Consider the following 16,446-nt stretch of genomic DNA (forward strand, 5'->3'; position numbering starts at 1 on the left):
CAGGAGGATTGGGAGTTCAAAGCCAGCCTCAGCAACAGTGAGGCACTAAGCAACTCAGTAAGACACTGTCTCTAAATCAAATACAAAATAGGATTGGGGATGTGGCTCTGTGGTTGAGTCCCCCTGAGTTCAATCCCCAGTAGCACCCCCCCAAAAAAGAAGTTTGTTTATTCAACAAATGTCCATTGCATACCTGTTATGTGTGGGCACTGGTCTTATAGTAAAGACAAAGACCTTGTAGAATAAGTAAATGAAAAAAAAATCATAAAAGAAGAAAAGCAAAGAAAAATAGACTTACTAACAAGAAAAATGCCAGAAGAGTGTTTGGATTTGATTTGGACCTATCTGGGGAAAAAAAAAAAAAGACATTTAAGTAAACTCTGAAGGAAGAAAGGGAGTCCAGAAGATGTGTGATAGAAGTGGAGGTTCTCAGCACAGTGAGCATTCTGGGCAAGAAACTGAGAGAACAATTTAGAACTTCAGTTATCTGTATCTATAGCAAGGAAAATATGGGGTGAGTGTGGTGGAAAATGCAGATAGAGAGATGGTCAGAGCTTTGTAGTTCTTGTTACAAATTGTGAATCGCATTCTAAATGCAATGATGTCATCAAAGAAGGGAACTAAAAAACTGATGCCATCCCTGCTGTCATGGGTCATACAGACTAGTGAGGGATACAGACAATTACACAACTGATTTCACCCTGTGTCCTAAGTGTTGAGATAGGGGACTAGTGAGTTCTTTGAGAGCACTGAGGTGGGACACCTGGACCAGTCTGAGAAAGGTAGGATCACTCTCCACTTGGACCATGGCAACAGCTTCCAAACTAGTTATGCAATCTTCAGTGTCTATTTTCCAATCTAACTTCCATACTGCTGCCTGTCATTTTCCTTAACATAAATGAGAGCCTGTCAGCTCAATACCATCCACGGCTTGCCAGAAGGTAAATTCTAATCTTTTTGATCTCATGTCATTGTTTGCTTTTATGTTTTCTTTGTTTAAACTTTTCCTAGTACCTATCACAATGATATCAAAACTCTTTTTTACTCAATTCATAGTAAGAAATACAAGTACAAAAATGCATATCCTCATAAAACACTAAATTTTAGGTAGGATTGTTTTGATACTTTCTATTCTATGCTATTTTTCTTCTTTAAATGATGTTTGATTTATCCATGATGTGCTGAGTCCTGGCCTACAGTGTGAAAATCATTGACCAGTCCCTCCACTACTATCTTCCCTATCTAGTTCTCAGCAAACTCTGTACTTTTACCCTTTGCCCAAGCAGTCCTGGATGCCAGGAATGTCCTACCCTTTTTCACCATTCTTTCAAAACTCAGTTCAAATACTACTTTCTTGGAGAAAGGTATACGGTCCCAGCTTCCATCCTTAGAGGTCCCAGGGCTTAGCACATCCTAAGTGACAGCATTTGTCATGTAAAATGCATTAAACTCTGAACTAGATCTCTGGATGTAACATCAGATCAAAAATAAGGTCTAATATGAAGCAAAGAGAATGTTATGTTGAATAAATGGAAACGGGCCTCATTTTGCACTTACCCTCCCTACTATCTTAGCTGTGCCTGAGACCAACCAGCCTTCTTTTATTCCTCAAACACACCAGGCCTTCCCCCAGCCATTTCCAGGATGGGATACTCTTATTTATCTTCACATTAAGTATACTTTCAGAGAAGTTGTCTGCCCAGTTTCTCATCACACTTCCTTTACTTGTCATGAGAAATTTCTCTCTCTGAAATTACTTTGTTTACTTGTCTGTCTCCCGCATCATAACGTTAGCTCCTTGAGGGAACTAGCTACCCAAATGCCCCTGGAACCTCAGCACCTAGACTAGTGCAGAACACACAGCAGGTGCTCAAAACACACCCCACAACCAGTAAGTGGGAGAGGAGGCAGACAAGGCCACAGGGGTCCTAGAGACCTGTCTTGAAGCCGCCTTGAAGGGTGGCGGCTCACACAGGTACACAGACCCAGCCCTTGATCCGGAGAAGAGGGAGGGAGTCAGGCGCCAGGTGCCACGTTCCAGGGCCTACCAGTAATAAGTGACTGTGCAGGCAGGGCACACTCGCTCGGCTGGGGCTTCGCACACCTCGCAGCAGAGCCGGCGCCCCTTGGGCACCGCCAGTGGGTAGATCACGTTCATGTTGCAGCCAGCGGCTGTCGGTCTCTAGGACGGTTGCCCAGCGAGAAAACGCTGGGCACCGGCGTCACGTGACGACCGCGACAGCCTAGTTACCAGAGTTTCAAGGGCAAAGGGGAGGGGCGTGGCTCGACTGACATTTTGAGCTTTAAAACAGGGGGAGGGGAGGGTCACAAATTCCACCAGTCACAAAGGTTAAATGACAAAAGAGAATGCACTCTGGTGGATGCAAGCCCAGGAAGGTCTGTACGGTGGCCGGTAAGAGTCAAACACGGCCCGTTCTTACCCAGGTCAGGAAACTAACAAGAGGGAATGCGACCTTTCCAGATGTTCACTATCCGAAAGTGAGAATTCCCTCGGCGCAGTATCATTTTCTCTGGGCTCTGGGGCACAATAACCGCGCATTTCCACACCCGGCGAGATTGGGACCTAGGGGAAAACGTTGGGGAAGGACCAACCCGCTCACTATTGCGGCTGGGCGTGGACTGGGTACGAGGAGGGCGTGGTGCCGGCGGCGCCGGGACGTGCGCAGGCGCAGGGAGAACTCGGGCACTGATGGAGGAAATGGACCTCGTCTCCGAGTTCCCCCAGCCTTCGGGTGCTGCTCGCTCGGCCGAGGTTATGGCTCGCTTCGCGGCCCGGCTAGGCGCACAGGGCCGGCGGGTGGTGTTGGTCACTTCAGGCGGCACCAAGGTCCCTCTGGAAGCGCGGCCAGTGCGCTTTCTGGACAACTTCAGCAGCGGACGGCGCGGTGCAATTTCAGCCGAGGCCTTCCTGGCTGCAGGCTACGGGGTCCTGTTCTTGTACCGCGCTCGTTCCTGTTTCCCCTTTGCCCACCGCTTCCCGCCTCAGACCTGGCTGTCGGCCTTGCGGCCTTCTGGCCCAGCTAAGTCGGGCGTGCTGAGCCTGGAGGCCGAGGAGAATGCACTCCCGGGCTTCGCTGCGGCTTTGCGGAGCTACCAAGAAGCAGCGGCTGCCGGCACCTTCCTGGCTGTAGAGTTCTCCACTTTGGCAGACTATTTGCATCTGCTGAAGGCTGCTGCCCAAGCGCTCAGTCCACTAGGTGCGTGCCCTAGGGACCCAGCGATTGCCAGGAAGCAAGGCCTTTATCCCCAGCCACTTTATCCCCATACCTCTGGTCTTACAGTCTGGGAACTCAAATTGTAAAGGAACTGATCCCACACCTCTCCCCTATTTGTTACACCTTCTACTTCTCTTTGCAGGGCCTTCTGCGATGTTTTACCTGGCTGCGGCCGTGTCAGATTTCTATGTTCCTGTCTCTGAAATGCCTGAACACAAGATCCAGTCATCTGGGGGCCCACTGCAGGTGATGGGCGCTTCTCTTCCAGAGATCTGATCCCCTATAACCAATCATGGGTTAATTTTCCTCTTGATCTGGAGATGGCCTATCTGCCTTCTGTATGCACTAGGCACTGGGGATACAGAGATGAATAAGACACCGCCCTCCCTCAAGGACCTCACAATCTAGCCAGGGACCTGGACACAGACATAATTACAAAACAGAGTGATAAATGCTCTAGTGGAGGTATGTACAAAGTGCAGTCAGATTTGGGGGAAGTGAATTGGGGGAGTTGAGGAAGGCTTCTTGGAGGAGATGACTTGAACTGGGTTTTAAAAGATGAGCAGAGGGTATAACAGTGGGGAAGATCATTTCAAGTGGAGTTATACAGTTGGAGTTTGGAAACACTGCTATGTTTAGCAGTAGCTGCTGTGAATCAAAGTGCTTTTAGTAATGCTGGAAAGTGGACTGAAGAGGCAGCTTCACAGAATATTTTGTTTTGTTTTTGGAGATAAGATCTTGCTATGTTGCCCAGGCTGACCTCAAACTTGGAATCTTCTGCCTCATCCTTCCAAGTAGCTAGGATTACAGGAGTGGGCCACCATGCCTGGTTTTTACTCCTTCTTAAGGAGCTTGGATTTTATCCTGTGGAGACAAGTAGCACATAAGTAGGAGAATAAGATAGTTTTTGTGAAAAGAACATTCTGGCATCATTTTGAAAGGTGAAGTAGGGAATAGAGTGAATGAGATAGTTCAGTTGGGGGTTATTGTAATTTAAGGAAGAGGTATGAAGAGGACAGTTGTATGGTTGAGTTATTAAGATAATCTGGTGTCTTGGAACCTGAGGGGAAGTTCCTAGTGATTCAGGTAGAATCTACATAGGACAAACTCTATCAGTGGGGCCCTTGTATGATAGTTTATTTTTTCATTTCTTCAATGAGTACCTACTGTACCAGGTGTTAATTGTAGGAACTGGAGATAAAAGCAGTGAAAAGAAATACCTAGCACTTGAATTGCTTACACACTGCAGGGGAGTCAAATGCATGCTACTCTTGGTAGGGATAAATGCTAAGGAGAAACAGTGGGGAACTAGCAATATATGATTCTTATCACACTTGCTAACAGCTTTTTAAAAAGAGATCCTGGTGATTAGTTTAGTGATTCACACTTTCAAAACTCTGGGATCTTTAGCCACATTTTTTAGTTCTGTCTTGAAAGTATACAAAACAAATCAACATTCCTCTTTGAAGGTGTTGGAAACAGATGGTATGAGTTTTAATCAAGTGAAAATCAGTTGTTTCCTCAGTGCTGTTGTGTAATTTTTCCTTTTACAGTTCCAGTTACAAGTAAATGGAATCTAGAGCCATTCTACTAATGTAGAAATATTTTAAACTGAGAGATTTAAAAATCCAATATTTTTGGACTTCTGCCAGCATAACATTTGCATGAACCAATTAGTTATATTTGCTTATTTGAGGGTTTACTTGAAGAAATAAAGGAGAACGTTCCAGAAAATGTAATGAAGGTAGCAGAGTAGGGCTGATTAAAAAAAAAAAAAAAAAAACTTGGTTTGCCCCAGAATATGTATAAAGCCTTAAATTTAGGTATTAGTATGAACACCACAGATTTAAGGCTTTTAAGCTAACCATTTAATTTGCTTTGAAAAGTCTGCACAATGGGAAAATCTCACTAAAATTTATATACGCAAAAATCTGAGTCCCTGATTCCTTAGTTTCCTGATAGGTAGTGATCATTGTTTGCTTATTAAGCTTTTCTTTTTCCAATACAGATAACAATGAAGATGGTGCCAAAAATGCTTTATCCTTTGGTTAAAGATTGGGCTCCCAAAGCCTTTATAATTTCCTTTAAGTTGGAGACCGACCCCTCCATCATAATTAATCGTGCTCGGAATGCTTTGGAAGTTTATCAACATCAACTGGTGGTAGCTAATATCCTTGAGTCAATACATTCCTTTGTTATTATTGTTACCAAAGACTCAGAAACCAAGTTATTGCTATCAGAGGAAGATGTAGAAAAAGGTGTAGAGATAGAAAAGAAGATAGTGGAGAATCTTCAGTCTCGACACAAAGCTTTTATATGTGACAAAAACTGAACTAAAAAAAGTTTTATAGGATCAAAAATTGTTCAGTGGACCAGGGCTCTTACAAATGGCAAGAACTAGAATAAATTATTTGCTTTTATAAGAACAAAGAAAAAAAGGAAGGTAAAAATTGTGGTATGCAGACAATATGGGCTGGCTTTTGCCTCTTAATGACTGAACCACCTGACACACTGACCTGAAATGTTATCTTGACTTGGAAATTGAACACTAGAGCTTTGCCTTGACTTTTTAAAAAGCCAAGAAATAAACAGCTTTTAAAAAAGAGATCCTGATAATCTCTTTTAAAGTGTGAAATCACTAATATAATTTGGGAATTATATATTCTGCAAAATGTACATGAAAAGTAGCTGAATGCTGAATATCCATCTACTTCATACTGTAGAAGGGGGATTATGGATGCATACATAAGTGGTCATGTTTTCAAAATCAAGTATTTGAGTGCCTACTCTGTGCAGGCCCTGTGCTGAGCTATGAGGATTAAAAAGATGAATAAATATGTTTTGCTGGGGAAATGGACATATAAAAAATTAAGTGCAATAAAATGTGTGCCCACAAACCAACACATGGGAAGGGTGTTGTTTTTTGGAAACTTAACAAAAGATGTGCGTAGAAGCAAAAGATACCTCCCTCAATCTTTTTTCTTTTCCTAGATTTACTTCATATTTGAATAAAAATTTACCTTTCAAATATTTTAGGACCATTCTTGAGGTACATTTAATACAACCTTCCACCTAGAACTAGGCAGGGACCAACTGGTGACTAACCTAAGGGATGCATTACAGTTGACAAAAAGTGTGGGATAAGTGGGGCTAAAACTAGAAGTGATCCCTTTTTTTTGGTCATAATTATTCCTGTGAGAATCACCTCATCTTAGTGCTCAAAAACAAGCACCATTCTATGTGGAATTAAAGAGTTCTCCACTTAGGTTGATTAATGTATTCAGAGCACTTAAAAACAGTATTTACACAAGTGAAAATTCTGAGGCAGGGGGAGTGAGGGGGTATGTGTTTTGGTTTAAAGAAAAATGAAAATGAGTCAACAAAACAAGAAAGAACTTGATTTAGATTAGAGTATCAAAGAAAGTTTGCCTGAGGAGGTGATACTGAAACTGACAAATAGGTGTTAAGTGGGCTGTGTGGTGGTGATAGCATTTTAAATCAGAGAAAACATTCTCAAGGGTTCTGTTGCCAAAGGGAGAGATTGATACAACTTGCCTAAACCGAATTTGCCATGCTTAGGACTTCTTAGAGGGTTTCAACTTTTAAGGATAATTCTGGTCAAGCCCGGTTTCTCCATGTTGAAAGTTGGGTGCAAGTGTTGTGTTTAATATGAGGCTCCCCATGTGGTTAGTAACAGATCTAGGCCTAAAATTCAGAACTCCTGACCTAGCATCCTACCTTTATAAAAATGAAATAAGGGGCTTGCCTAGTATGTGGGAGGCACCGGGTTCGAGCCTCAGCACCGCATAAAAAAAGGTACTGTGCTCATCTAAACAAAATTCTAGATCAGAAAGTCTAACGTAAGGAGCCCGGGACTTTGATAAGGCTGGGACAAGCTATTTGAGAACTAGAAATGCTATTAAATTGCAAGCGCCTGCAGTTATATAAATTATGGTTAAGGTTGTCTCAGGAGCCAATGGCGCGAGTAGTATTCAACGCGTGGCTGGAAGAACTCCGCCCCAAGACCCAGAGGCCAATGGAGTGCGCCGTAACAAAAGTCCTCACAGGAAGAACAGTCAGTGGCACCAATGGCGTGCGTCGTACCTACAGTTCCTGCCGGAATGACGCCTTTGCGTCCCAGCAGCGAGGGCGGTTGCTATGACGCCCTGGCTCCTTAGGCACCTGCAGTTCGCAGCTGAGCTGCTAGCCGCGCACCGACCCCGGACCCTCTCAGCACCCTCCAAAAGAAAATTTCCTCCTGCTTCCTGAGGTTCCCGCCTCAACTCCGAAGAGGAAAGCATCTATTCTCCACTCCTTTCCCCCCACATTCCAGGGCTTTTCCGCTTCTTTTCCAAGGAAGGACCGAAACGAGCCCTTCGTCTGGCCTTTCCAGTCGAAGCTGGAGTGATTCTGCCTGAAGGATTCGCCTGTTTTCCCTGGATCCGCTCTTATTAAAACAGTGGCTTAGAACACGCTCAGTGAGTTATGTAGGCGTTCCTTTTCTCACCTAACCGGTGAGGGGCACACCCCGGACAGATGATTGCACCCGAAGATCCAAGTCGCTAAAAGTTCACGGAGGCACAATTGTCCCCTACTTGTAGGCCGTTTTCTGCTTTTTTTTTTTGGCCGGTCTTCGTCATGCAGAACCTTGAAGAAGACTCTGGAGAAGATTCTGGAGGCCTTTGGTAACCTCAGCATTGGAGGTCAAGTCAGTTATTTTCTGCCTTTAAAGCTACAACCTCATCCACTTCTCTCATCAAGCACCAGTTTCCTCATCCTGTTCATTCCACAACCATTTTTCACCCTTCCCTGTCCACACTGCACATTATTGAATGTCCATTATATCATCACCTCTGTCATCTATAGAACACCCCTTTCTGCTTTCCTGATGCAATGCTTTGCACAGCTAAGTCTTTTCTCCAACTCTGCAATCATTAGCAAGATTTTTTTGTTTCTCTGCACTGTGGCAAACTTTCTGTCTGGGGTAAACTAGAGACTAGAATGGAAAAGTACACATTGGAAAATACAAACATCAAATTACTGCAAGCCTACTGTGTTTTGAAAAATGAAGGGGAAAAATGAAAATGATCGTAGTATTAGGCCCATTTCAGGCTTATATAAAGAAGGTTTTCCTTTTGAATACTTATGAAAATAAGATACTTATGAAAATTAGATACTTATGAAAATGTCAAAAATGATCAAAAAATAGGATTTCAACTTTAAGTTCACATAAATCCAACACCTGATGATAGAATTTGCTAGAGAGAAGGTGCTTGTAAAAATTCTTGTGCCTCTTCATGTTCATGCCTCTTCTGAACCAGGAAACTATTCTTTGTGATGTAAACCAATAAGGGGGAGTGATTGAAAAACAAATAATTTTGGTAAGGGAGCAGCAGGTTCAGGGGTCTTTAAAAAGACTAGGACCGATGGTTAAATATAGGATAAGATTGATTTAGACCCAGTGAAATTTTATTTTAGCTTGGAAAGCTTGATTTAGTTTGTCTTGTAGCATGTATTCCTTGTTGATTCTTATCATTTCTTCTTCAGCAATAAACCTATTTTGAGGCTATATAAATCATATTTTAGCAGATATTTGGAGGACTATAACCATTTGAATATTTTGATGTCACAGGCCAATCAAAACAATATTTATGATTTCTCTTGCTTAGAGTCAGTTAGATTTCCAAATAATTAAAAATTCATCTTTCTCTTCTATAATAGATTAGGAAAGAAAAACAAGTTCTGCAGTTTTTCACATTGAATGGAAATGAATAAATTCTCTTTTAAAAAAGAGACTGTTAGATGCTATTTTATAAGGAGCTTTCCTTTCTTCTTCCTTTATTGACCAAACATCATTATAGCATAATTAATTGGAAATTTTTCCTCTTACCCAGAGCACATTTCTAGGCCTAGGAAGTGATTTATTTTTATTAGAGCATTATAATTTCACATAGTAGCTAGATTCATCCCCACAAAAATGTACATGCATGGAATCTGACTCACTTCATTTCAGTCCCATTTCCTTCCTCCTCCCCCTTTCCTCCCTTGACCCATTCTCCACTACACTGATACTCTGTTTGCATTTTCTTTATCCAACCTTGATTGATACTTTCCAGACACACATAAAGGTGAAATTCCCTGTGGTATATTTATATATACACATAATGTGATTTTCGTAAATTCCTTTCACATTCCCCCGTACTTTTCCATCCTTCCTCCTTCTCAATCTCCTTATTCTCCAATGATCTTCGCTATATTTTTATGATATACAATCCCTGTGGAGTTGATTTTGTCTCCTAAGAGACAGTTGGCAATATAAGGAAACATTTTTAGTTGTCACAACTGGGAATGTGCTACTGGCATCTTTGACACTCATTTTACCATTTTGTTCTTTTCACCTGGAAAAGTTTAGAGACTTAAAAATACCACAGGATGCATTTCTTTGAGATACTTAATGAACATTTATTCAGGATCTGCTTTGGAGAGAATACTATTTCCGTACACTTTGTTAGGTGGGCAATTTTAGGTACAGTTTAGATGTCAGACCATTTATAATTCAAAGAACAGATTTATGTAAAGATCTGCTTTATTAGAATCTTCAAATTTCTCAACCATGAGGTCTCAATAAATTCACTGTAATATTGTTCATTATGGGATGTCTTAACACTATTCTAGGCAGAGGGACCTGAATATCTACAGTATGGGAATATAAGCAGCATGATGGGGCCTATACATACATGACATGGAAGGCTAAAGTCAAGAGTAGCAGAATATAAGGCTAGAAAGGCAGGCAGGAACCAGATTGTGGAGTATCTCTAGTGTCATCCTAAGGGGCTTGGACTCTGCTTAAAAGCAATGAGAATGCTAACCAGCAAGTGATTTGCATTCAGAAGGATCAGTCTGAAAGCTTGGAGAACACCGATTGGATGGGGGCCAGCCTGGCAGCAGGCCATAATAGTTAAGAATGCTGCTACACTAAACTAAGCAAATAGGAAAGCCTAAACTAAGGCAACAGCCATGGAGATAAAAAATGATAAAAGAGGTAGAATCTATCGCCACTGACCATGTGTGAGTAGGATGAATAAGGAGGGGTCAAGGATGACTCCTAGATTTCATCACTAAATTGATGGTGATTTTAAATATGGAATACAAAAGGAAAAAGGGGGAAATGAGCAGGTTCTTCAAACTGAGTTATTCAATTGAATATGCACTAATTTAAAATGGTAAACTCACATTATATTGCCCTCTTTGCCTCTATCCTGTTCTCTGAAACTTGAATCTCTGTAAATCCTATCTTTTTAAAGGTTAGGCTTTAAAGACCATATTTGTACACTTCCAACCCATTCCAACTATAACTAGCTGAATGAGAAATATACATGGAGAAGAGAGCACAATTCATTGGGTGAGAAAAATAATTTCTCTTTCAAAAATTGAACAACAAGGGCTAGGGCTATAGCTCAGTGGTAGAGTAACTGCCTAGCATGTGTGAGGCATTGGTTTGGATTCTCAGCACCACATATAAATAAATAAAGGGCAATCAGCAACTAAAAATATATTTTAAATTGAGCTATGAGATACAATCATAAAATGACTTAATCTGAAAAGTTTCACAGGCTTGGGACTTAAATGACTATTTTCAGTCTTGCTAATAAGCAAACAGAGAAAGTTCATCCATGATGAGAAGCAAGAGAAGCAGATGAACTCACAGGAAACCCTAGAGACAAAAGACCTTGTGGGTGTCTTAATGACTGCCCACTTTCTATACCTGTTTTCTGTGTAGCCTTGTTGTTACCTGCAATATATTCTTGTATCTTATGCTTTCATTGTCTCTCTTATAGTAGTCAGGATTGGCTGGCTGTGAGGGACAGAAAGGGCAAACTAATATTGGCTTTAAAGAGAAAGAAAGTTACTTTTCTTCTGTGAAGGTCAAGAAGAAAGTAGGCCATAACTGCTAGGGCATCTTGAAACTGTCAGAGACCCAGGTTTCTTCTCTTGTGGTGTTACATCATCCATGATATGTGGCTTGCACTTCATAGCATCAGGATGTCTGTTCAAGCTTCAACCATCTGGTCTGAATTTCAGTAAGTACAAAGTAGGAAGGAGCAAGGAAGAACATCCTGGTCCTTTAAGGACACTTCTTGGAAGCAGGCCAGAATTTCCTTTACATTTCATCGTTCAGAACTTGGTCCTCTGGTTATAGCGAGCCATAAGGAAAGTAGCCTGTGATCCATGAAAAACTGAAATATATTTAAAACTGAAATGTCTCATTTCTGTGATGAAAGGGAAGAATAAATATTAAAGGAAAACTGGCAGTCTCAGCCACACTCATATCTGTTCCAAGTTCAATAGGTTTTTGTTTCTTGCTACTTTTCTAGATCAATCTGAAGCATAACAGAGATGGATTATTATTTAATCCTTCCAAAAACTCAATGAGATAGACATTAGTATTATATCAGTTTTGTAGGTGGATAAATAAAAATTTTTAAATGTCAAATGACCTAAGCCACACAGCTACAAAGTGATGGAGCCAGGACTTGAACCAATATGCGTCAGCCTCCTGAACATGAACTGTTACCATGGGAGAGAGAAGGGCATTTGAAAGGCCTATGGAAGAGAAGGAGCCCAGAAATAACACTGAGAAGGAAAGGTTAGAGAAGTAAGATCAAAACAGGAGAACAGAATGTCACAGAACAGAAAGGAAAACATTTAGGGAAAAAGTAGACAGGTATGGCAGAAAGATCATATCCAATTGGATATGAAACAGAAACCTATCCAATTGGATATGGCATTTTGAGTTCTTTGTTGACTGGTAGTTTTCAGCACAGTGGTAAAAGCAGTAGCCAAATTATCCCAAAGAAGACAATAGCTAGAGAGGGACATGGTGGGACCAAAGGAGGATTATTTTCTATATCTTTAATTTTCTTTATTTGTGTTTGGTGCTGAGAATCAAACCCAGGGCCTTGCACATGCTAAAGACACATTCTATACCCTCAGACCTGTATCTTTATTTTCAATGTCAGAAACATCTTGAGCTGAGGGAAGATCACCAGAGAGGGAGGTAATGGGCATACAGAAAAGAAAATGTTTCTCTGAAGAAGCAATACAGGATGGGACCTAGGCCACAGATTAAGGGATTACCCTTGGTTGGGAGGATGTAAGCTTTCCCACTGACAAGGGAAAGAGGTCAGGATTGCCTAAAGACAAAGGTTAGTATTGGTGGTAGGGGAAGAATCTGTCAGAGGTTTATGATGACCTTAATTTTACTAGTACTGGGGGAGACAAGGTCACCTACCAAAGGAGGGGAGTGGCAATATTTCCAGTAGAAGCTGGCATCACATAGTGTGACCTAGTGGTTCAGAACTTGGCTCAGGCTGGAGGACATGAATTTTTAGTATCTCTGGTCTTCCTGTTTTTGTTTGATTTTTCTCTACCAGTACTCAGAAACCTAAAATAAGTAGAGTGAAATTATTGAACTTTTCAAGGACTAGGATTTAAGACGGGTGGGACAAGAGGCAAGATAATTGGGGATACTGGTGAAAGATTGAAATGATCAACAGTTGGGTCCAAGCTTGTGGGGAAACAAATAAGCAGTTTGGTACTTTGAAAAAGGATGTAATTGATCCAAAACTGGAGGTTACACTGTCATTGTGGAATAAATATAGTTTAAGAGAGCAAGTGATTCATACCCATAAGGAATTTATAGAAAATAATAAGTGTTGGCAATGATGTGGAGAAATTGGGACCCTTCTGCATTGCTGGTGGGCATATAAAATGATGTAGCTGCTGTGGAAGATTATCAATAGTTCCTCAAAAAGTTAAACAGAATTATATATCTAGCTATTCTATTCCTAGGAATATATCCCAATTGAAAACAGGTACTCAAACAAATGCTTGTGTGCCAGTGCATAGTCAAAAGGTGGATAAAGAAAATGTGGTTTATACATACAATGGACTATCACTCAGCCTTAAAAAGGAAGGAAATTTTAACATAAGCCATGACACAGATGAACCTTGAAGAACATTATTCTGAGATAAATGAGCCAACCCAGAAGAACAAATAGTATAGATTCCACTTGCAGGAAATCCTTTGAGACAGAAATAATAGAGACAGAAGGTAGAATGGTGGTTATCAGGGGCTGGGGAAGAAGAGAATGGAAAGTTATTATATAGTAGATACAAAGTTTCTGTTTTAGATGATTTAAACGTTTTGAAAAATGAATAGTGGTAATGGTTGGAGAATACAAATGCATTTAATATCATTGAAAAGTATGCTTAAAATAACTAACATGGTAATTCTCCAGTTATTTATATTTTAATACTTTTTTTTAAAAGAGTGAGGTAAGATAGGGAGCATAGAAGATGGTGGTCAGAATTGGACATTGGAGATTAGGATTACTAGGTTTCAACACTGGTTCAACTTTAGCCAGCTGGATGGGTGGTTAAGTAGAATGGAGATTAAAGTTCACTGGCTTTGGGGGTGTGGCCAAGTGGAAGAGCTTGGATGAGCTGCACACTTGGAAATCTTCACTGTCCTCCTGACCAGCAAGTCCTGTCTTCCTATATCTCAGCCTAACATCCACTACTCCCAGAAGACAAGCATCAAAAGGCATTTTTAGTATCTCCCATCTGTTTTTCCTTTGACCTTTCTTCAACCCAGACTCTCCCGATTACCCAGACAACATGAGGATGATGCTGTTCTGTTGGATAAGCAACCTACAGCATTTATTTTCTAATACTCACAATCGTACTTCTCAGTTTATCACAAGTGATTCCAGCATTGATGTATTTGCTTCCTGTCTTTGTGTATCTGGCTTTCACATGGTCATAATAATACTTTTTCATTCTGCTTTCTATCTTATCATTCTAGCATAAGCAGTTTTCTATATTGCCAAATAATGTTCATAAGATGCTGTATATACCTAGTATATTGGGCTCTCTATTATTCAGGACTAAAACCACAAATAACTGCATGATTCTCAAGGACCTAGTGGGAGAAGATGAGTGAGGACCAGATGGATGGTGGAGGGTTGGAGGAACACAAGATTTATAGTTGCAAGTCATGGGGAGGACACTTGGGAACACAAGGAATCAGACTTGAGTTCTTTTTTTTCCAGTATGAGCTTCAGACTCATAATTGCCGTTGTAAATATTGTCCACAAAAACTGTTGATGTAAAAAATGGTAAGACGCTGAAAAATTTAGCAAATCAAAGAAGAAAAATAATAATAATATCATTTTGCTTTTAAAAGGCAAAACCAAATGCAATTGTGTAGACTGTTTGCAGTACAGAAACAATTATGTACATCACTCCAATTGGGTCAAGTTAACTTAAAAGTTGTATTTAATTACAACAATAACTCCAATTCATAAATAAGATTTTAATAACACAAATACCATTTCATCAATCATCAGATATTTATCTTTAACCCACTGTCATGGTCCAAGCTATGATTACTTTCAAGCTAAAAAATTAAAGAAAGTATTGATGACAGGCTGAGATCAAGAAGTTTTGGGAGGTAGGAGTGAGCTCAGTGGTTGGCACATGGTTAGCATGCATGAGGCCCTGGTTTCAGTCTAACATCTTCCCTCAAAAAAATGTTTTATTTTATTTTATTTTTTAAGAGAGAGTGAGAGAGGAGAGAGAGAGAGAGAGAGAGAGAGAGAGAGAGAGAGAGAGAGAGAGAGAGAGAGAGAGAGAATTTTTAATATTTATTTTTTAGTTCTCGGTGGACACAACATCTTTGTTGGTATGTGGTGCTGAGGATCGAACCCGAGCCGCACGCATGCCAGGCGAGCGCGCTACCGCTTGAGCCACATCCCCAGCCCTCAAAAAAATGTTTTAGAGAGCTGAATTATATAGAAGAAAACATAAATTATAAGACATATTCTATAAATAAAATCATTTATAGAATTAGAGCACTTTCTAGCTTCTAGAGGATTCCTTTGATTTCCAGATGTTCAATAAGTGGAACAAAGACTTCTTTGGACTTGATGATTTGGCCAAACTGAACCTTTTTATGTTATTAAATTGCAAACTTCAGAACTTGATAGACAAAAAAAAATTTAATTTTTTTCACTGTACACAATTTTCTTTGTATATGTCAGGTCATCATTCATTACTTACTTTAGAAGAAATTATACAGCTGTTTGAAGCTTTAATTTTTTTGATTTAATTTTTTTGTATTATATTTCATTTAAGTGCTTACTATAACTGGGTAACAATAATAGATCAAAATATACTTTGTAAAGAGTCTAACTCTAGGCATTTAATTATCAGATTTCTCACATCTTTGGTCACATGTATGAGAGAGTGTGTGTGTGTATTCTGTGTTGCATGTGATAATCATGCTTATCTCTTCCATCAAGGGAAAAGTTCAGTTAGAAGACATCCTCCACCATCTTGGCAAAGAAGGATTCAGCCCCCTTGCTGCAACAGAGGAACACTTTAATATTTTTTTAATATTTATTTTTTAGTTTTAGGTGAACACAATATTTTTATTTTATTTTTATGTGGTGCTGAGAATCAAACCCAGTGCCTCACGCATGCTAGGTGAGCACCCTACCACTTGAGCCACATCCCCAGCCGTAGTGATTTTATTCTAGTGAGGATAGGCTAAGGACTGCTGCAAGAAAGTAAAAGAGCTTACATGAAGGGCACAGAAGAAAAAAAAAAAAGAATAAAAACTAATAGTACATAGTTAAAAAATATCTATTTTTTTCAGTGATTTTCATTAAATTGGCACATTAAAAACTAATATTTGAATATAACTGTATAGTTTACAAAGCACTCATATATACTTTCCCCTGTGAAACACAGCAACAGTCTGTACTGGTTTCTAGGACTCATGTACAGAATGTTGGCCAAGGGTGACTTGTTGAACATCCAGACAGGCATGATCCAGGTGGCTTTCATTCTCTTGGTGAAGTCATCTTTGTGTCAAGAGCTGATCCTCTATTTGACTCTTCCTTGAAGGTTTAGAAACCTGAATAGTCAGCATGCTATGGGTGGATCTGCTGCCTAAAGATGGACTTGTATTAACCAAACTCATAAAGATGTTTGTAGAAAAACAGACACTTACTGATTCATCAGCAATAAGGAATATAATTGCCAGAAGAACCATGTACATATTTGTGATGACACATGCATTCTCTTTCAGGCATATTATGTGGGAAGATAGATTTTAATCAGATGATTATTTGCTAAACAAATG

General features: G+C 40.2%; 3 protein-coding genes across 11 annotated transcripts in view; 2 read left to right on the forward strand and 1 right to left on the reverse strand.

Moving 5' to 3' along the window:
• Zmynd12 (zinc finger MYND-type containing 12) overlaps nt 1-2,635 on the reverse strand; it is a 29,005-nt gene extending 26,370 nt beyond the window's left edge. The window contains exon 1 of one of the 2 annotated variants that reach the window (XM_078026065.1): nt 2,442-2,635. Coding sequence is in view for 1 of the 2 variants with exons in the window: in XM_078026064.1 (XP_077882190.1) it covers nt 2,049-2,158 (110 nt within the window). In the remaining variant the exon portion in view is untranslated. Of the gene's footprint in view, nt 1-2,048; nt 2,402-2,441 lie in introns of those variants that run through there. The other variant, XM_078026064.1, reaches the window with a different exon arrangement.
• Ppcs (phosphopantothenoylcysteine synthetase) lies at nt 2,363-6,137 on the forward strand. Of its 5 annotated transcripts, none has more exons than XM_013364581.4 (3): nt 2,363-2,499; nt 3,379-3,482; nt 5,245-6,137. In XM_013364581.4, exons 2-3 carry the CDS (start codon nt 3,390-3,392, stop codon nt 5,566-5,568), a joined length of 417 nt encoding a protein of 138 aa, XP_013220035.1. In that variant the 5' UTR covers nt 2,363-2,499; nt 3,379-3,389; the 3' UTR covers nt 5,569-6,137. The 5 variants fall into 5 exon arrangements, with proteins under 5 accessions (XP_013220035.1, XP_077882192.1, XP_077882193.1 ...); XM_078026066.1 differs by having other exon boundaries at nt 2,368-2,413; XM_078026067.1 differs by lacking the exon at nt 2,363-2,499 and adding an exon at nt 2,657-2,773.
• A 136-nt stretch (nt 6,138-6,273) lies between these two features.
• Nucleotides 6,274-16,446, forward strand: part of Ccdc30 (coiled-coil domain containing 30) — a 136,117-nt gene continuing 125,944 nt past the window's right edge. For all 4 annotated transcript variants that reach the window (XM_078026063.1, XM_078026060.1, XM_078026062.1 and 1 more), the window contains exon 1: nt 6,274-7,939. The gene's annotated coding sequence lies outside the window, so the exon portion shown is untranslated. The remainder of the gene's footprint in view (nt 7,940-16,446) is intronic.

Source organism: Ictidomys tridecemlineatus, chromosome 11, assembly GCF_052094955.1.
Source record: "Ictidomys tridecemlineatus isolate mIctTri1 chromosome 11, mIctTri1.hap1, whole genome shotgun sequence".
NCBI classification, from domain to species: Eukaryota; Metazoa; Chordata; class Mammalia; order Rodentia; family Sciuridae; genus Ictidomys; species Ictidomys tridecemlineatus.

Excerpts from the sequence above, each read along its gene's own strand:
- Ppcs (XM_005317887.4), top strand. The coding sequence starts at position 2,711 with ATGGAGGAAATGGACCTCGTCTCCGAGTTCCCCCAGCCTTCGGGTGCT. Across the intron at positions 3,219-3,378 it reads CCAAGCGCTCAGTCCACTAG|GGCCTTCTGCGATGTTTTAC; the intron begins GTGCGTGCCCTA and ends TTCTCTTTGCAG. Across the intron at positions 3,483-5,244 it reads CATCTGGGGGCCCACTGCAG|ATAACAATGAAGATGGTGCC; the intron begins GTGATGGGCGCT and ends TTTCCAATACAG.